General features: G+C 43.2%; 1 protein-coding gene across 1 annotated transcript in view; it reads right to left on the bottom strand.

Moving 5' to 3' along the window:
- Positions 1-6,598: 6,598 nt before the first annotated feature.
- Positions 6,599-15,647, bottom strand: part of map7d2a (MAP7 domain containing 2a) — a gene marked incomplete at both ends in the record, with an annotated part of 57,091 nt that continues 48,042 nt past the window's right edge. Inside the window, 2 exons of the mRNA XM_080781208.1 lie at positions 6,599-6,887; positions 8,046-8,649. Of these exons, the coding sequence (XP_080637334.1) occupies positions 6,599-6,887; positions 8,046-8,649 (893 nt within the window). The remainder of the gene's footprint in view (positions 6,888-8,045; positions 8,650-15,647) is intronic.

Raw genomic sequence — 15,647 nt, 5'->3', positions numbered from 1 at the left:
TGTATGTGTTTTTAACACACATACAGGTGAAGAAAATGCATAGTAGAGAACATCAATGGCATACAAAGTGCTTTTAAGAGCATTAAGACACAAGCAAAGAAGTTTAGTGTAGTTTAGTTTAGTAAAAACTGCTCACCCAGTGTAAAATCAGCCATCACCATGGCATCAAGGCCCGGCCGCCAAAATACATTTTAGTCGACTAAATCAACTGTAGATCGTTTGTCGACTAATACTAAACTAACACTAAAACATTCCAAGTGACTAAAACTAAATGAAAAGTGAAAACTATTCAAAATAATGTATCAGTGTGTCACAGCAGTGACGCACTGATAAACACTGCCAGAATACGTCACCGGTCCGGATGACAAATGAACAAATAGCTACAAAAACGATTCTTATGGCAGCAGCTAAACCTACAACACCTTTATTGTGGCTCCAGAGACTTTGGCCACTCATAATAGTGGACAGCTTCAGTCAAATACTTGGGATTCAGGACCACACATTTATGCATAATATTCAGCCACAAGGTGGCAACAACAGACCATGTAGATTTTGTCTTATTTTTCTTTTCTTTTTTAAAATGCACAGAACAAGTATTTCAAGTGAACTATTAGCACTTTGACTGATTAAATACATCTTTTATCCCACTGATATTATTATAGTTTAGGGGACTTAATATGACCCCACTTGAACGGAAGGACACGTAACCTATCCTTGTTTAAATTCTTGTTCCCAAAATACAAGTAAACTCCTTGAATTTAATATAATGAACACAAGACAAATTTAGCAGTTTAACATTTTATTGATACAGATATTCATCCCATATGACCATGCTATGCATGCACACGGTCCGCAGTATAGTTACATCATATTATTACATATTTAAGTTGACTGCAATAGCTTATCTTTTGAATTGTGTCGTTTGTATTAACATAAATACTTTAGTCTTTTAGCCTAATTGTCTACATATAGCCTTAAAACACTTATCCTAAAACTGTTTTTAAGCACTAACAGGCATTTTCTCATAATGCAAAGAAAGTATAATCCAAATCCATAGTTTACTGTAGATCGCTATATGGCTAGTTCCTTATTTCTTTTTTTTTTAAAGACAACTCAAAAAGCCTCTATCTTTATGCTAAGGGTATATTCTTATACAGCAGAAACTTCAAAAGTTGGGTTACTTGGTGTTGCATGTGCCTTAATTGTTTTAACCCATTCTGACCGGGCACCCATTTTGGTGTTAGCATCATGTTATGCTTTACCTATTGAAAAATAGCAGATCTACAAGCTCATATCGCGCCACCGAATGGCGCGATACGAGCTTGTAGATCTGCTATTTTTGAAAAATTCGAAGAACGACTGACATTTTTAGAATCGGATCTCAGGTCAGAATGGGTTCATCAGACCAGTGTGTGTCCAGTGGAAACCTCGTATGAATCTGATCTCAGGTCAGAATGGGTTAAGTTGTCACAGTATGGGCTATGTATTTACCATGTAAAGGGTGGTGCAAGGGTTAATGATAGTCAGGGACGTGCAGAGTGTGGCAGGGGATGAAATCCCGCAAGAGGGCACTTTTGGAAGCGAAAACAGCAGATCTACAAGCTCACAACGCGTCACAGCGCGCAACGCGTTGACAGCTTGTAGGTCAGCTTATTTCCGGGGCGCAACCCAGCACTCTTTCAGCTATAGTGGAGAGATGCATGGTGTATACGACATGAATTTCAAAAATAAAATTGTTCAACGCAAAATGCTGCGTTCAAGTTCAGGAGACTCAATGTTGCCTTCCGGGATATGGCATGGAAAGGAGGGGCATGTGCATTTCTTTAACCATATAGTAAACGCTGCATTCGTGGTCTGGAAAGGGCAGGTGTTTTTAACAGGCGGGTAAAAGGACAGGGGCTGAATGAAGCCCCCTTTGTGTGCACTTCCCTGGTGATGGTGACGGTGCATTGTGAAACTGGCTTCAGTCATGATTTGAGGCACACATGCTCCAGGTCCATACTGTCCCAAGCAGGACAGACTTACACAGAGCAGTGGCTTCAGTCATTTGAGGCACACATGCTCCAATTCCATACTGTCCCAAGCAGGACAGACTGTTACACAGAGCAGTGGCTTCAGTCATTTGAGGCACACATGCTCCAATTCCATACTGTCCCAAGCAGGACAGACTTACACAGAGCACTGGCTTCAGTCATGATTTGAGGCACACATGCTCCAGTTCCATACTGTCCCAAGCAGGACAGACTTACACAGAGCAGTGGCTTCAGTCATTTGAGGCACACATGCTCCAGGTCCATACTGTCCCAAAGCAGGACAGACTTACACAGAGCAGTGGCTTCAGTCATGATTTGAGGCACACATGCTCCAGTTCCATACTGTCCCAAGCAGGACAGACTTACACAGAGCAGTGGCTTCAGTCATGATTTGAGGCACACATGCTCCAGTTCCATCGTCCCAAGCAGGACAGACTTACACAGAGCACTGGCTTCAGTCATGATTTGAGGCACACATGCTCCAGTTCCATACTGTCCCAAGCGGGACAGACTTACACATAGCAGTGGCTTCAGTCATCTGAGGCACACATGCTCCAGTTCCATACTGTCCCAAGCAGGACACTTACACAGAGCAGTGGCTTCAGTCATGATTTGAGGCACACATGCTCCAGTTCCATACTGTCCCAAGCAGGACAGACTGTTACACAGAGCAGTGGCTTCAGTCATCTGAGGCACACATGCTCCAGATCCATACTGTCCCAAGCAGGACAGACTTACACAGAGCAGTGGCTTCAGTCATTTGAGGCACACAAAAAGGAAAGGAAAGGTACTTTGTTTACCCAGGGTAACTGGACTAAGCTCAAGAACTTGTTTACAGCCAGGCCCTGCTCATAGAACATTTCACGGTAGAGGTTCAATGCCTTATTCCAAGGGCACTCCAGCGGTGGTAATTTTAACGTGCCGGTCCGGGGATACGAACTATAGCGACCTTCCGATATCAAGACCGCTCCGCAAACCGTTCGGCCACCGCTGTCGATACACATGCTCCAGTTCCATACTGTCCCAAGCAGGACAGACTTACACAGAGCAGTGGTGGAAAAGTACAGTAAGTAACCACTTAAGTACTGTATACTTCAGTCCAAATCTCCAAAATTGTGGCATTTGTACTTTTTGTACATTTTGTAATTTCAATTTCCAATACTTTTAGTTCTACTCCATTATCCTACATTTTAGAGGCACATATTGTACTTTTACTGCATTTGTTTGTAAACTTTAGTTACGAGTTGCTTTGTAGATTTTGAGTATTAATTATTACAAAACATTAACCACTGCATTCCCTGTATACATTCCGTCCATTCGAAGACAGCCGATCTACAAGCTCACGATGTACCGCGATGCGACACATCGTGATCTTGTAGATCTGCCATTTTCAAAAGATAATTATACATCTGCACTATGAGTACAGTACAGTCTACATTTACTTTTGGAACTTTAAGTACATTTTGAAGCCAATACCGTTGTACTTTTACTCAAGTGCACATTGTATTCCGAACAGTATTTAAATATTGCGGTAGGCCTATTGATACTGTTTTTACTTTTTGCTTACAGTAGTAGTACTGTATATAGTGTCCAATAGCCGCTGTAGACATTTCCTCTCATGCTGTATCCTTCCAGTCCTTTTGTTAAGTTTTGTGAACAATATTTAAAGTATAGATGCAAATGATTTTCTTATAAACTCCCTGCTAATTAAGGTCTCCCTACCAGACTGACTCAGAGCAGAACATAACCTCTTTTCCCTGCAGCGTCTGTGTGTGCTGCACACAGATAGAAAATAAAACGGCATTTCTACAATGGCTACATCGGTAACAAGACAACTCACCCCGTTTCTGTTTTCCTCCCAGAATCTTCCCCAGTGAGGGGTGGGAGAGGCTGGACAGCAGACGGATGGACTATAAACTATAAACTTTCATGACAGCAGACAGCCTAAGTACAAATATAATTTATGAAAAGCTACTACAGCGAAATCTGTTCACAGAAGTTGACGAGGTACCATTTGAGTGTGCAAAACCTGACATATACTAAATAATACTAAATTGTTTCCACAGGAGTATCTTTTTATATTTTTCCAAAAAGAATACAAACAGCCAATAGCATATTACAAAGTTATCCCCCTCACTAGGGAAAATTCCGGGAGGAAAAACGGGCACGCACAGGTGGGTGAGTTGTCCAGTATTTGCTACATCTGTACATTCATAACGAGGTCGAGGTGTCCACAGCCAGAGGAAAACATGGAAGAAAAAAAAAAACATAGTTCAAATTTGTCACACAATAAAATAAAATAAAACTTCATCCGGCATATTACATCAGGAAATGACACAGGAGAAATACGCTTCTCAATGCACGGCCATGACAACAATCAAGTAGTCGAACAAACCTGATCAACAATCTCAAATACGGGGATAAGAAAATAAGGGTGGGGTTTTTCTCTTCACCACAAAATGCTCAACGTTGAAGTGAGGAGAGAAAGAATATGACATGACAAATATTAACACCGATTGAAAAGGTCCTATAATATTATCTTCACTTTATGAAGCCTATTGGTAAATATAGCAAAAAGTCCTTAAAGGTATAGATAGCCAAGACTAAAAGGAATGAGCTCGATGGAAAGTGAATAATGCATGACCAGTTTCTCTATACATTCATTGGGAGCAAAAGTCTTTGTAATTCTTCCCTGCAAGGCTCTATGCACATTTCATTTGTCCTTCACAGGTGTTACTAAGGATGATACCAATGAAGGTTCTGGTCAAACAGAGTCAGGGTGATAACCAATTTGGCAAAACAAAGGAAAAACAGCGACCTTTTATTGACGTGAGTCAACAGTCTACATGTTTCGAGAGACTAGGGTGCTGCTATTGTGCATAATAATCAAGTTGGCTCACTGGAAACACTCTGCGACACCAGTGTGGGTCTCAAAGTGTGCCTTGAGTGGGTTTCAAATGGCACCGTAACTCTGAGAGTGTACAAATGGAACCAAATGGACCCACAAGGGTCCATTTAAAATGTTTAAGAACCACTGTACACTATGGCGTATGATGTGCATGGAGCCTAGCCTACTACAGTGCATGCCTCCAGCTAGAATCAGTCTGTTGTTGTGTCTGCTCTAAAGGTATTTTAAGATGCCATTATCCCATTGTTTTCCTCCACTATGCCAGACAAATTGAAAGAACTCAGGGCTGGATGGGGTTCGTCAATGCATGCACGCACACAACATGCTGTCACAACAGATCGTAACGTCCTTATCGGGAGATTAATGGTAGATTTGAAGGGATTGAAAAGTAAGACTGATAAATATAAATAGGAAATGGTTATACTTCTTGAATCCACAGCACTTGGTATTTCATTTAAAGGCTTAATTGGGCTACAAACTCCCTGCTCAATCTCTCCTATTGCGCGCGCGTGCGCACACACACACACACACACACACACACACACACACACACACACACACACCACACACACACACACACAAACGACTACTTTCTGCTTGACAATACATTCATAATTTAAGTATCATAAAACCAAGATATAATGTGTACATTTGTGCAAGAATGTTAATGCCTATCGAATATAATATATGAACGTAAATCCCTATCCCTGTATTACAGTGTTTATGATTTGAGTTTTGATGATTAAAATCTGTGGTCAGACCAATTCATTGAAGATAAGATTGAAAACGGGTGAGGTGCTCTTTTAACCCATTTTGGGGCGGGAACCACTTTTGGTGTTAGCATTATGTTATAATTTAGCTATTGAAAAATAGCAGATCTACGAGCTTGTGAAGAACGACTGAGATAGAAACATAGCTTCTTCAGAAAACTGTCAGGATTTAGAAGACAATTTTAGAATCTGATCTCAGGTCAGAATGGGTTAATATCTTCAGCCATCGCCTGTACACCTCCTGTACTATCTATACAGTACAGTAGGAGGACTCGGTTAATTGTTCCATTTGTGACTCAGAGTATATCATGTAGATATGTAAACAATTTGACCTCTACGGGTCCATTTGGTTACATTCGTACAGTCACTGTGCAAGTCACTGACCTTTCAGGTCAAATTTACTTGAATTATTAGGAAAAGCGAAAAGAGGCCGTACACTCATTATTATGATCATTTCAGTAGTAATTCAACAAAGCAAATTTAAACACACACACACACACACACACACACACACACACACACACACACACACACACAGGAGAAGCACTGACCTAGATTCAGACACAATACTGTGCACATATCTTAAAATAACGCGTGAGAGGAGCAACGGAGAGGACAATAAGACAGAGAGAGATGGGAGACAGACAGAAAGGACCATCTCGAAGGGAGAGAGAGAGAGAGAGACATGGGGCTGTATTTTGCGTGTCTTAAGTACCAGGTCTTATTACCTATAACTTGAGTAAACTAAAGACCTGGAGGCGTGATCGATAATGCTCTTTGGCCACTCAGAATAGAAAAGACCTCCAGGTCTTTAGTTTATACTCAAGTTAGGGAATAAGACCTGGTACTTAAAAGACACGCAAAATACAGCCCCACGTGGTGTGTTTTTACTGCACGCTGAGTTTATTGGACGAGGGCGGCGGCGGCATCTGGATGAGCTTTGAATCCGTCATGGGACTGCAGACGCCTCCGATCAGGTTCTTGTTGCAGTCGCCCTGCGTCTGCGCCTGCGCTGTGGGGGAGCCATCGGAGGAGGAGGTGGAGGAGGAGCCTTTGGGGCCCGTGGTGGCGCTGCCCGTCAGGTCCAGGAGGTCTTCGAGGGCGCGCGCGTTGCTGATGCTGTTCTGGACCTCATTGATGGGCGAGAACTCTGGGATGGATATGAGCTCGGCTGGGCTGAAACGGCATTAAAGTTAGTCAGGGTTTTATGGATATGAGCTCGGCTGGGCTGAAACGGCATTAAAGTTAGTCAGGGTTTTATGGATATGAGATCGGCTGGGCTGAAACGGCATTAAAGTTAGTCAGGGTTTTATGGATATGAGCTGCTCTTTGGAGGCTGGGCTGAAACGGTATTAAAGTTAGTCAGGGTTTTATGAGCTCCTCTTTGGAGGCTGGGCTGAAACGGTATTAAAGTTAGTCAGGGTTTTATGGATATGAGCTCCTCTTTGGAGGCTGGGCTGAAACGGTATTAAAGTTAGTCAGGGTTTTATGGATATGAGCTCCTCTTTGGAGGCTGGGCTGAAACGGTATTAAAGTTAGTCAGGGTTTTATGGATATGAGCTCCTCTTTGGAGGCTGGGCTGAAACGGTATTAAAGTTAGTCAGGGTTTTATGGATATGAGCTCCTCTTTGGAGGCTGGGCTGAAACGGTATTAAAGTTAGTCAGGGTTTTATGGATATGAGCTCCTCTTTGGAGGCTGGGCTGAAACGGCATTAAAGTTAGTCAGGGTTTTATGGATATGAGCTCCTCTTTGGAGGCTGGGCTGAAACGGTATTAAAGTTAGTCAGGGTTTTACTGTATACTTTAGCTATTGAATTTGTTTTGAAGAATCACGAAAATGTGGCGCAAATATATATTCTTTCAGAGCGAACGTTTTTTTACTCAAATCTTTGGTCCCTGGAACAACATATTCTCAGATGGGGGTCGGCGGCCAATTACATCCTTGACATGAAATATTGATTACCACCGATGTAGAAACACGAAAATCGATTTTAGATCGATGATTTTAGAAGACATTTTTTTAAATTCCGACTGGACTGAAACAGCATTAAAGTTAAACAGGGTTTAAACTAAGGATACTAGATCAGTGCCTGTTGGGGGGGGGGGGGGTGATCAGGTGTGATCAATTGGATAATAAACAGCAACTTTTGTCTGTGATGTCCTTTTAGCCGTAAAGTCCGACTGTACCTCGTGCTTCTTACATTGACTAACAATGAATGAACTACATGAAACATATGAACTTACATCTGACTATAAAGTATTCAATCAATCAATCAGTCAATCAACCAATCAACCAATCAATCAATCAACCAATCACTCTCTACCGTCACTGACCTGACCTCCATGGACTGCACCTCGTCACAGGCGTCCTTCCCGTCGGCCGGCTCCAGTTTGATGACGGGCGTCACGGCGGACGGCTGTCCGATGGACAGCGGCGCCAGGACGGGTCTGGAGGAGACGTTCACCACGGTGGTCACCTCGCTCCGGGTCAGGGTCGTGGTGACCTTCATCACGTCTTCTCTGACGAGGCTCTGCTGGGTCGACTCGTGAGTCTTCGTGGCGCTCGTCGCCACGACGACACCGTTTGCTTTGGTGTCGGCGGCCGTCTTCTTGGTTTGGTCGGCGGTGGCGACTCTGACGTTTGACGCCTGCTTTGCGTCCTTTGCGTCGCCATCTTTGTACGGTTCACCGTTCCGATCGGTTCCGGCCGGTGCTTTCAGCGGCGGAGAGCTCTTTGGTTGCTCGACGGCGGCGGCTTGCTGGACGCTCTTCCTTTGTTTGTGCGTGGTCTGCTCCTCCTCCTCGATGATGATTGCGTCTTTCTTCTTCTTCGCCGCGGCGGCGGTGCTCGCCGACGGCGGCGGCGCTCGCTTGTCGTCCTGCTTAGCGGCGAGCGGGCCGTTGACCTGAAAGTCTACTTTTGAAGAAACGGTGTCCCCTGTTGGAGGACATTAAGAACAGAGCCGCGCTGTACAGAGCTGTTCTCTATGGAGGACATTTTTATTTATTTTACACCGGACAGGGGGGAGTTTCCCTGGTTGGTCGTAGCGCGTGGAAGGAACACGTTATTCCAACCAGTTCCTTTCCCCTCCATCAGGCGCCCCCGCTGGCCAGGGGGAGGCAGTTTAGTGACCAGGATTTCTATGGAGGACATCCGTTCTTAATGTCCTCCTCTATGGAGGGCCAAGCTGTACAGAGCTGTTCTCTATGGAGGACATTAACTAGGGATGCACCGAAAATTCGGCCACCGAAAATATTCGGCCGAAAATGGCAAAAAAAATATTTTCGGCCTATTCGGTTTCGGCTCAAATAAGCCGGAGAATTTCACCGAATAGTAGTAGGCCTAGTGGTCCTAAAGTTGTGAATCGATGTAATTCAACTACACTGCGGGAAAAACACAGATGTACAAGCCCAAAGCGCTGTGCATTGCGACGGGTATAGTTAACTTGTAGATCTGCTACTTCCAGCGCAGGAAGGGCGCATGCTTATGACGCTCTTTAACTATGCATCAGCAGCCAGCGACGCTGCGACAGTCACAACACACGAGGCAGCAGACGGGATGCACAGACTGATCCGACACAACTTTATTGCACATCATCTGTGCTTTCATATAGTTTCATCCACGCTTCCATAGCCTTTTAACCCATTCTGACCGGGAACCCATTCTGGTGTTAGCATCATGTTATGCTTTAGCTATTGAAAAATAGCAGATCTACAAGCTCGTAGCGCGCCACCGAGTGGCGCGCTACGAGCTTGTAGGTCTGCTATTTTTGGAAAAATCGAAGAACGACTGACATTTTTAGAATCTGATCTCAGGTCAGAATGGGTTCATCAGACCAGTGTGTGTGTGTCCAGTGGAAACCTCGTATGAATCTGATCTCAGGTCAGAATGGGTTAAATCTTATTTCCCATCCACGGGCATCCACAAGCAGTGATATCAGTGCAGCTGGAAATACTCTGTTACAAGTAAAGGTCCGGCATTCAAAATGTACTTAAAAAGTACCAACAGTAGAAAGTATACTCACTATGCAGAATGTCCCCTTTTCCAAGTTTTCAAATATATAAATACTAGAATTTCGCCGGCCTTTGGCCGGCGAATCCTAGTGACATTGCAGCACAATATGGGAAGAAGGAAATTGCGAGTTGACAGACTCCACTTCATGTTTCAGCTGTGTTTTTAAACTCAGTAGTGTGCCCTGCACATGTAGTAACGGATGGGTTATAAATTATTATAATAACAGAAAGTGTTTTTTATTTCTCATAAATACGCAAACATGGTGAAACAACTACAGTCACAGAGAGCAGTGGCAAGGTAGCTGCTGCCTGCTAACGATGCAAACAACAGCCTTGCCTGTCGTGTGTGTGTGTGTGTGTGTGGGGGGGGGGATAGCACTAATTTTCGACATTTTACTGTGTCATAAATATTTACATCTGTAGCCTATATTGTGATTACATTTGACCGTACATTTGACTCTTGTGTTATATTCTTGTGAAATATTCAGTAAAGTATTGTGGTGAAATATTCACCCCAAGTTGATAAGATATGCAGAGAATATAATACCAAGAAGCCCCAGTTTGAAATGCATTAGGCCACAGACCCCCATTTGATACCATTTGCTCTCTGGGAAAATCAGGGTCCATTTGGTTCCATTTGTATGCTCTTGGAGTATGATGACTGTGCTAACAGTATTATCATCAAATATGTCTCAGTTTGAAGATTCAAAAAAACATATTTCATATGTGTGAGCTTGTAAAGTCGAACGTTCAACCTAGAGACAGTGTTGCCAAGTCTGATCATTATAAGCTACTTTGGACTTGTTTATCTATTGGTAGTCCTTGACATGGAAATGTTTGAGTTCCACTGCTCTGAAACAACATTAGACAACAAAGTGTGACAGTCAACACTATAATTGATTATTTTAAGACTAATTTCCGGACCATTTCTGATTTACCTACTTTGAACTGGCCTATTAACATTTTTATAGACCTGGTTGCTTGTTTCACTCTCACATCCACGATATGTGGCAACCCTGGTCCCTGGTTTGTTTTGCGTGTGGATGTTGTTTTGTGTTGCTTTAGCATCTTTAGCACAGTATCTATCACAGGGTGCAGCAGCTGCTGCTGTCATGAAAACGCAAGTTTCTGTCCCAGAAGCTCACGTTAGGTCTGCGCACACTGTACGTTGCTATGGCAAGCTGTCATCAAATGCTGCTAACGTTGTGGTCAGCACTGTTAGCATGTGTGCTATCAGGCAAAAGCTGAGATAGATATAAAACTACTGGCCAAAATGTCATACAAAACACAACCCCTCAAATCGGAATGTGATTGTGACCTACAGACCATCATGATTTGCTTGCTGGACCTATAAATAATTTATTTGCATTAAATTGCCACTCGCCTTAGCCTGCATGCCTATTCCTGTGTGTCTCTGTGTGTGTGTGTGTGTGTGTGTGTGTGTGTGTATGTGTGTGTGTGTGCGCGTGTGCGCAAGACAGACGTGCGTGTGTGTGCAGGCTGAGAGCTGCTGACTGTGATTGACGTGTGAGCTGGATAAATCAGTGAGAGTTGGAAAAAGCGCACGCAGAGCCAACTCGCAGGCAGTGCCTCAGGCCAGATGCCTGAGAATCGGCACAGGATTCTCTGGGTCACCAGTGTTGGTGTGACACACACGGCTTCCACATTTAGCTTCATACTGGGTGAAAGTGGCGTTCCAAAAATTATTTTTCCCCTCGGAATTATTATTCACAATGAGATGGAGTTGAGGTGTTTGTGTTTGCTTGCTGGAGCTATAATTAATGTATTTGCATTAAATGTCCACTCGCGCATCAAAGTAAAAAGCAAGATGGCCGATTGTGAGACTGAAAAGTAGCTGTGGGGGCGGGCCTGGAGGGCCTATGAGAACACGGAGAAGTGTTGCCAGGTTTGCGAATTGTAAGCGAGTTGTAGTGTGTGCAAGTAGCCTGGTTAAAAGGGCTTGTTTCTGCCGCTGTTGGGGCAACAGAACATGTCGACCAGTTTCTGTCAACCGCTTTTGGTCAGGTGACCAACTCCACAAATGTTAAATTAGATTTTAGACAAATTGGCTATAGTTTCAAATGGCTGAAATGTATTATAGGGCTGAAGTGGTTAATAATGCATGTTTTTTTAATAATAATCAAAATCTCCAAAGTAACTAAAGTTATCACATAATTGTAGTCTACTAGTAAAAGTATACAATATTTGGATCCCATAGTGGAGTTAGAAGTAAAAGTATTGTAAATTGGAATTGCTCAAGTAAGGTACAAACAAACACCTCAAAATTGTACTTGAGTGCAGTACTTAGTTACTTTCCACCGCTGTCAATAAGACGCGTCCAGGTGTATTTTAACCCATTCTGACCTGAGATCAGATTCATACGAGATTTCCACTGGACACACACTGGTCTGATTATAACCCATTCTGACCTGAGATCAGATTCTAAAAAAAATTCAGTCGTTCTTCGATTTTTCATAAAATAGCAGACCTACAAGCTCGTAGCGCGCCACTCGGTGGCGCGCTATGAGCTTGTAGATCTGCTATTTTTCAATAGCTAAAGATGCTAACACCAAAATGGGTTCCCGTTCAGAATGGGTTAAGGAGCAGCTAATTTGACACACGACTCCCGCCGCTTCCATTGTGTTCGTAAAGAGGTCATATCCATATCTGGTTATATTTGAGTTTTAAAGCTTAAGTAAGAAGGAAAGGCAACTGGAGCAAACGTCTTCATCAGGTCACCATGAAGAGGAAGATGACGAGGTTTTGACATGGGAAAGGTCGTCACGTTATCTTCCTGCACCCCGTCATGACAAACGCCTCTGATTGGCCCCCAGCTTGCTCCAGCGCGATCCCTTCTTCCATCTTCATACCCCAGATTAGGGGTGGGCGATGTGGCGATATGAATATCGTCGAGATGATACAATGGGCTGTATTTTGTGTGTCTTAAGTACCAGGTCTTATTCCCTAACTTGAGTAAACTAAAGACCTGGAGGCGTGATCAATGCTCTTTGGCCACTCAGAATAGCCAAATGGCATTGATCACGCCTCCAGGTCTTTAGTTTACTCAAGTTAGGGAATAAGACCTGGTACTTAAGACACGCAAAATACAGCCCAATGTATCCACGATATATATATATATATATATATATATATATATATGCCTTTTCAGAGATATCGTACATATCGTGATACAGTGAATGCAGTCTATATGATTTGTTCTATATCTTGATATATATGCTTCTGTAGAATGACAGTTTCGTTCGCCAAAAATAGGTATTTTACTCTGAATGGTCTCTTTCTCCTTTTTGTTTTAGATTGCGTTACCTTGTAAGTGGTCGTACCATTAGTAACTTGAAAAATAACCATACAAAATTGCATGAAAAACATATCGTGATAATATCATTATGACATGATACTGCTTGAAAAAAACATATGGTGATATGTGACCAAATTTGACTGAGAGAGTGCCATTGGATTTTTTTTTTAATTTTAGTTTTTTCATGTCATATGAAAGCAACCAAATTGACATATTGGTTGTTCAGTTTGACCCACCAGTTTTGGAGATATGACTTATAGAGTAATTAATTAATGTCTTGCAGAAAACAGGCTTGAAAGGTTCACTTCTGTGGTCTCTAATATTACACCTATAGCTACATGTTTGGGCATTTATTTCATATTTACATGTCAACTTCAGCTCTGACACTTATTTCAGACATGCTCTAGTATGTGAAGAGTCTGCCTGTGCTATTAATTCATAAATAAATATTATAAATAAATAAAAACTCCTCTGGTGAAAAGCTGTAATTTGCGCGATGGCTGCAGTCTCTTAGTCAAATCTGGTCACATATAGTTTTCCGTATTGCCCACCCCTATAGCCTACACCCTATACCCCAGATATGGATCTGCTTGAGACGCGATCAATGATGTGGAGCCAGCGAGCTCCGTCCTCTTCAGATGAATGGGAAGACACAGCCAGAGCGAGCATATAGCCATGCAGCACCATGCTCTCTCTCTCTCTGGTCCAAAACCTGGTACCCAAACAGCTCCCCCAGACTCCAATACCCAGCATGCAGCTGTGACAAGCATCCAGCTCATTACGGGCTGCAGACATCTACTCTTAACCCTTTAAAAGGGACACTTCACCCTTTTTGCAAAAAAATATATGTTAATGACATTTAGAAGCTTTAGAACACTTTCCTGGGGGTCTTTATGTGTGTAATATGTGGTTTTAGATATTTTAGATTGTAGCAGTGAGCCTGTTGTCTCTGATGTCATGGACACTGGGCTCACTTCCTTCCTGGACTACATGTTGTCTCAGTAAGACAGCTCTCCCCCCCTATCCACAAGGAGGAGCAGTGCACCAAAGAATTATGGGAATTGTAGTCCAGGAAGGTAGTGAGACCAGTGTCCATGACATCAGAGACAACAGGCTCACTGCTACAATGTAAAATATCTAAAACCACATATTACACACATAAATACCCCCAGGAAAGTGATCTAAAGCTTCTAAACATAGATTCTTTTGCAAAAAGGGTGAAGTGTCCCTTTAAGAGCTGAGGCCGATCCCACACATGCCTTCTAAACAACTGGTTCTCAAACCTTTTCACCCAAATTGACATTAATTAGCCCCGCGGACCCCCATTTGAAAACATATGCCAGGGACTCTCTCCCCATAAGAGAAGATATTTACGGCTCTAGCAGCAATTTTCAACCGGTTTTATTTCAAGAAGCCCCAGTTTGATATGCAATAGGCTACGGACCCCCCCATTTGATGGCATTTCTATCTCTGGGACCCCCAATTTATGTATTGTAAAATCACTGTTAATTTAACTTTGATAACGGGTCCATTTGGTTCCATTTGTACAGTCTCAGAGCTACAGTCCCATAAGGGTCCATTTGGTTACAAACTATCATTTATCTGGGGACCCCCTGGAACTCCCTCAAGGACCCCTGGGGGTCCCCGGACCCCACTTTGAGAACCCCTGTTATAAACCAGCAGTTATTTTAAAGGACGACGAAGGACATATCTTCATATAACTGGTCCTCACTAATACTAATTAGAATATGGTTTGTTTTTGCCTGAGGGCTGTGGACATTTCAGAAACCCGGCTACCAGTGACATGATTGATGGGGAATCCAAGTTAATAGAAATGGCACGCTTTCTATTCCTGGAAAGCCAGCATGCTATATTAGAAGCCATTGTTCTCACGTTAATACAAATATTGCTTGAAAAGAAAAACTATCAAACGTTGATGTCACTGGTAGATCCCACACACAGCTCTTCTATGAGACTCAGACCAAGTAGAAAAAAACATTGTTACCATTTTTGTCATGAGCATTAATGAGGACCAATGATATGAAGATAAGCTGAAAATGGGGAAGTGGTCCTTTAAGATGTTTCAAAGAATATTCCACAATAGCAGATGTACAAGCCGTGGGCTTTTATATCTGCTATTTTTGAATGGCCCAACGCAAGGTAGATCTAAAATGAACACAAGATGCTTTTCCCTATAGATTGTCCTATTATACAACGAGTAGCGGAAACAGACAAAGTACATTTTGTCCCACAACAATTTCCGTTGGGGGCGACGCGGTCGTGCGATGAAGCGTAAAATAAGGCTTCGTGCTTTGCGGCTATATCTATTAAAATAACTACCATTCAGCTCGCAAGGGTGAAGCAAGCAGAGGGACGTTAAAGGCTCATTCATAGTCTGGATTTTCGGTGGTCACCTCACCACCGCTCCGGTGGTGAGGTTGACCACCGCTCCGGTGGTGAGGTGACCACCGCTCCGGTGGTGAGCTGACCACGGCTCCGGTGGTGAGCTGACCACCGCTCCGGTGGTGAGGTGACCACCGCTCCGGTGGTGAGGTGACCACCGCTCCGGTGGTGAGGTGACCACCGCTCCGGTGGTGAGGTGACCA

This window comes from Protomyctophum bolini, assembly GCF_963924005.1.
Source record: "Protomyctophum bolini genome assembly, chromosome: 13".
Lineage (NCBI taxonomy): Eukaryota > Metazoa > Chordata > Actinopteri > Myctophiformes > Myctophidae > Protomyctophum > Protomyctophum bolini.
The sequence above is the reverse complement of the archived record's forward strand: the minus strand, read 5'-3'. Positions and strand labels throughout refer to the sequence as shown.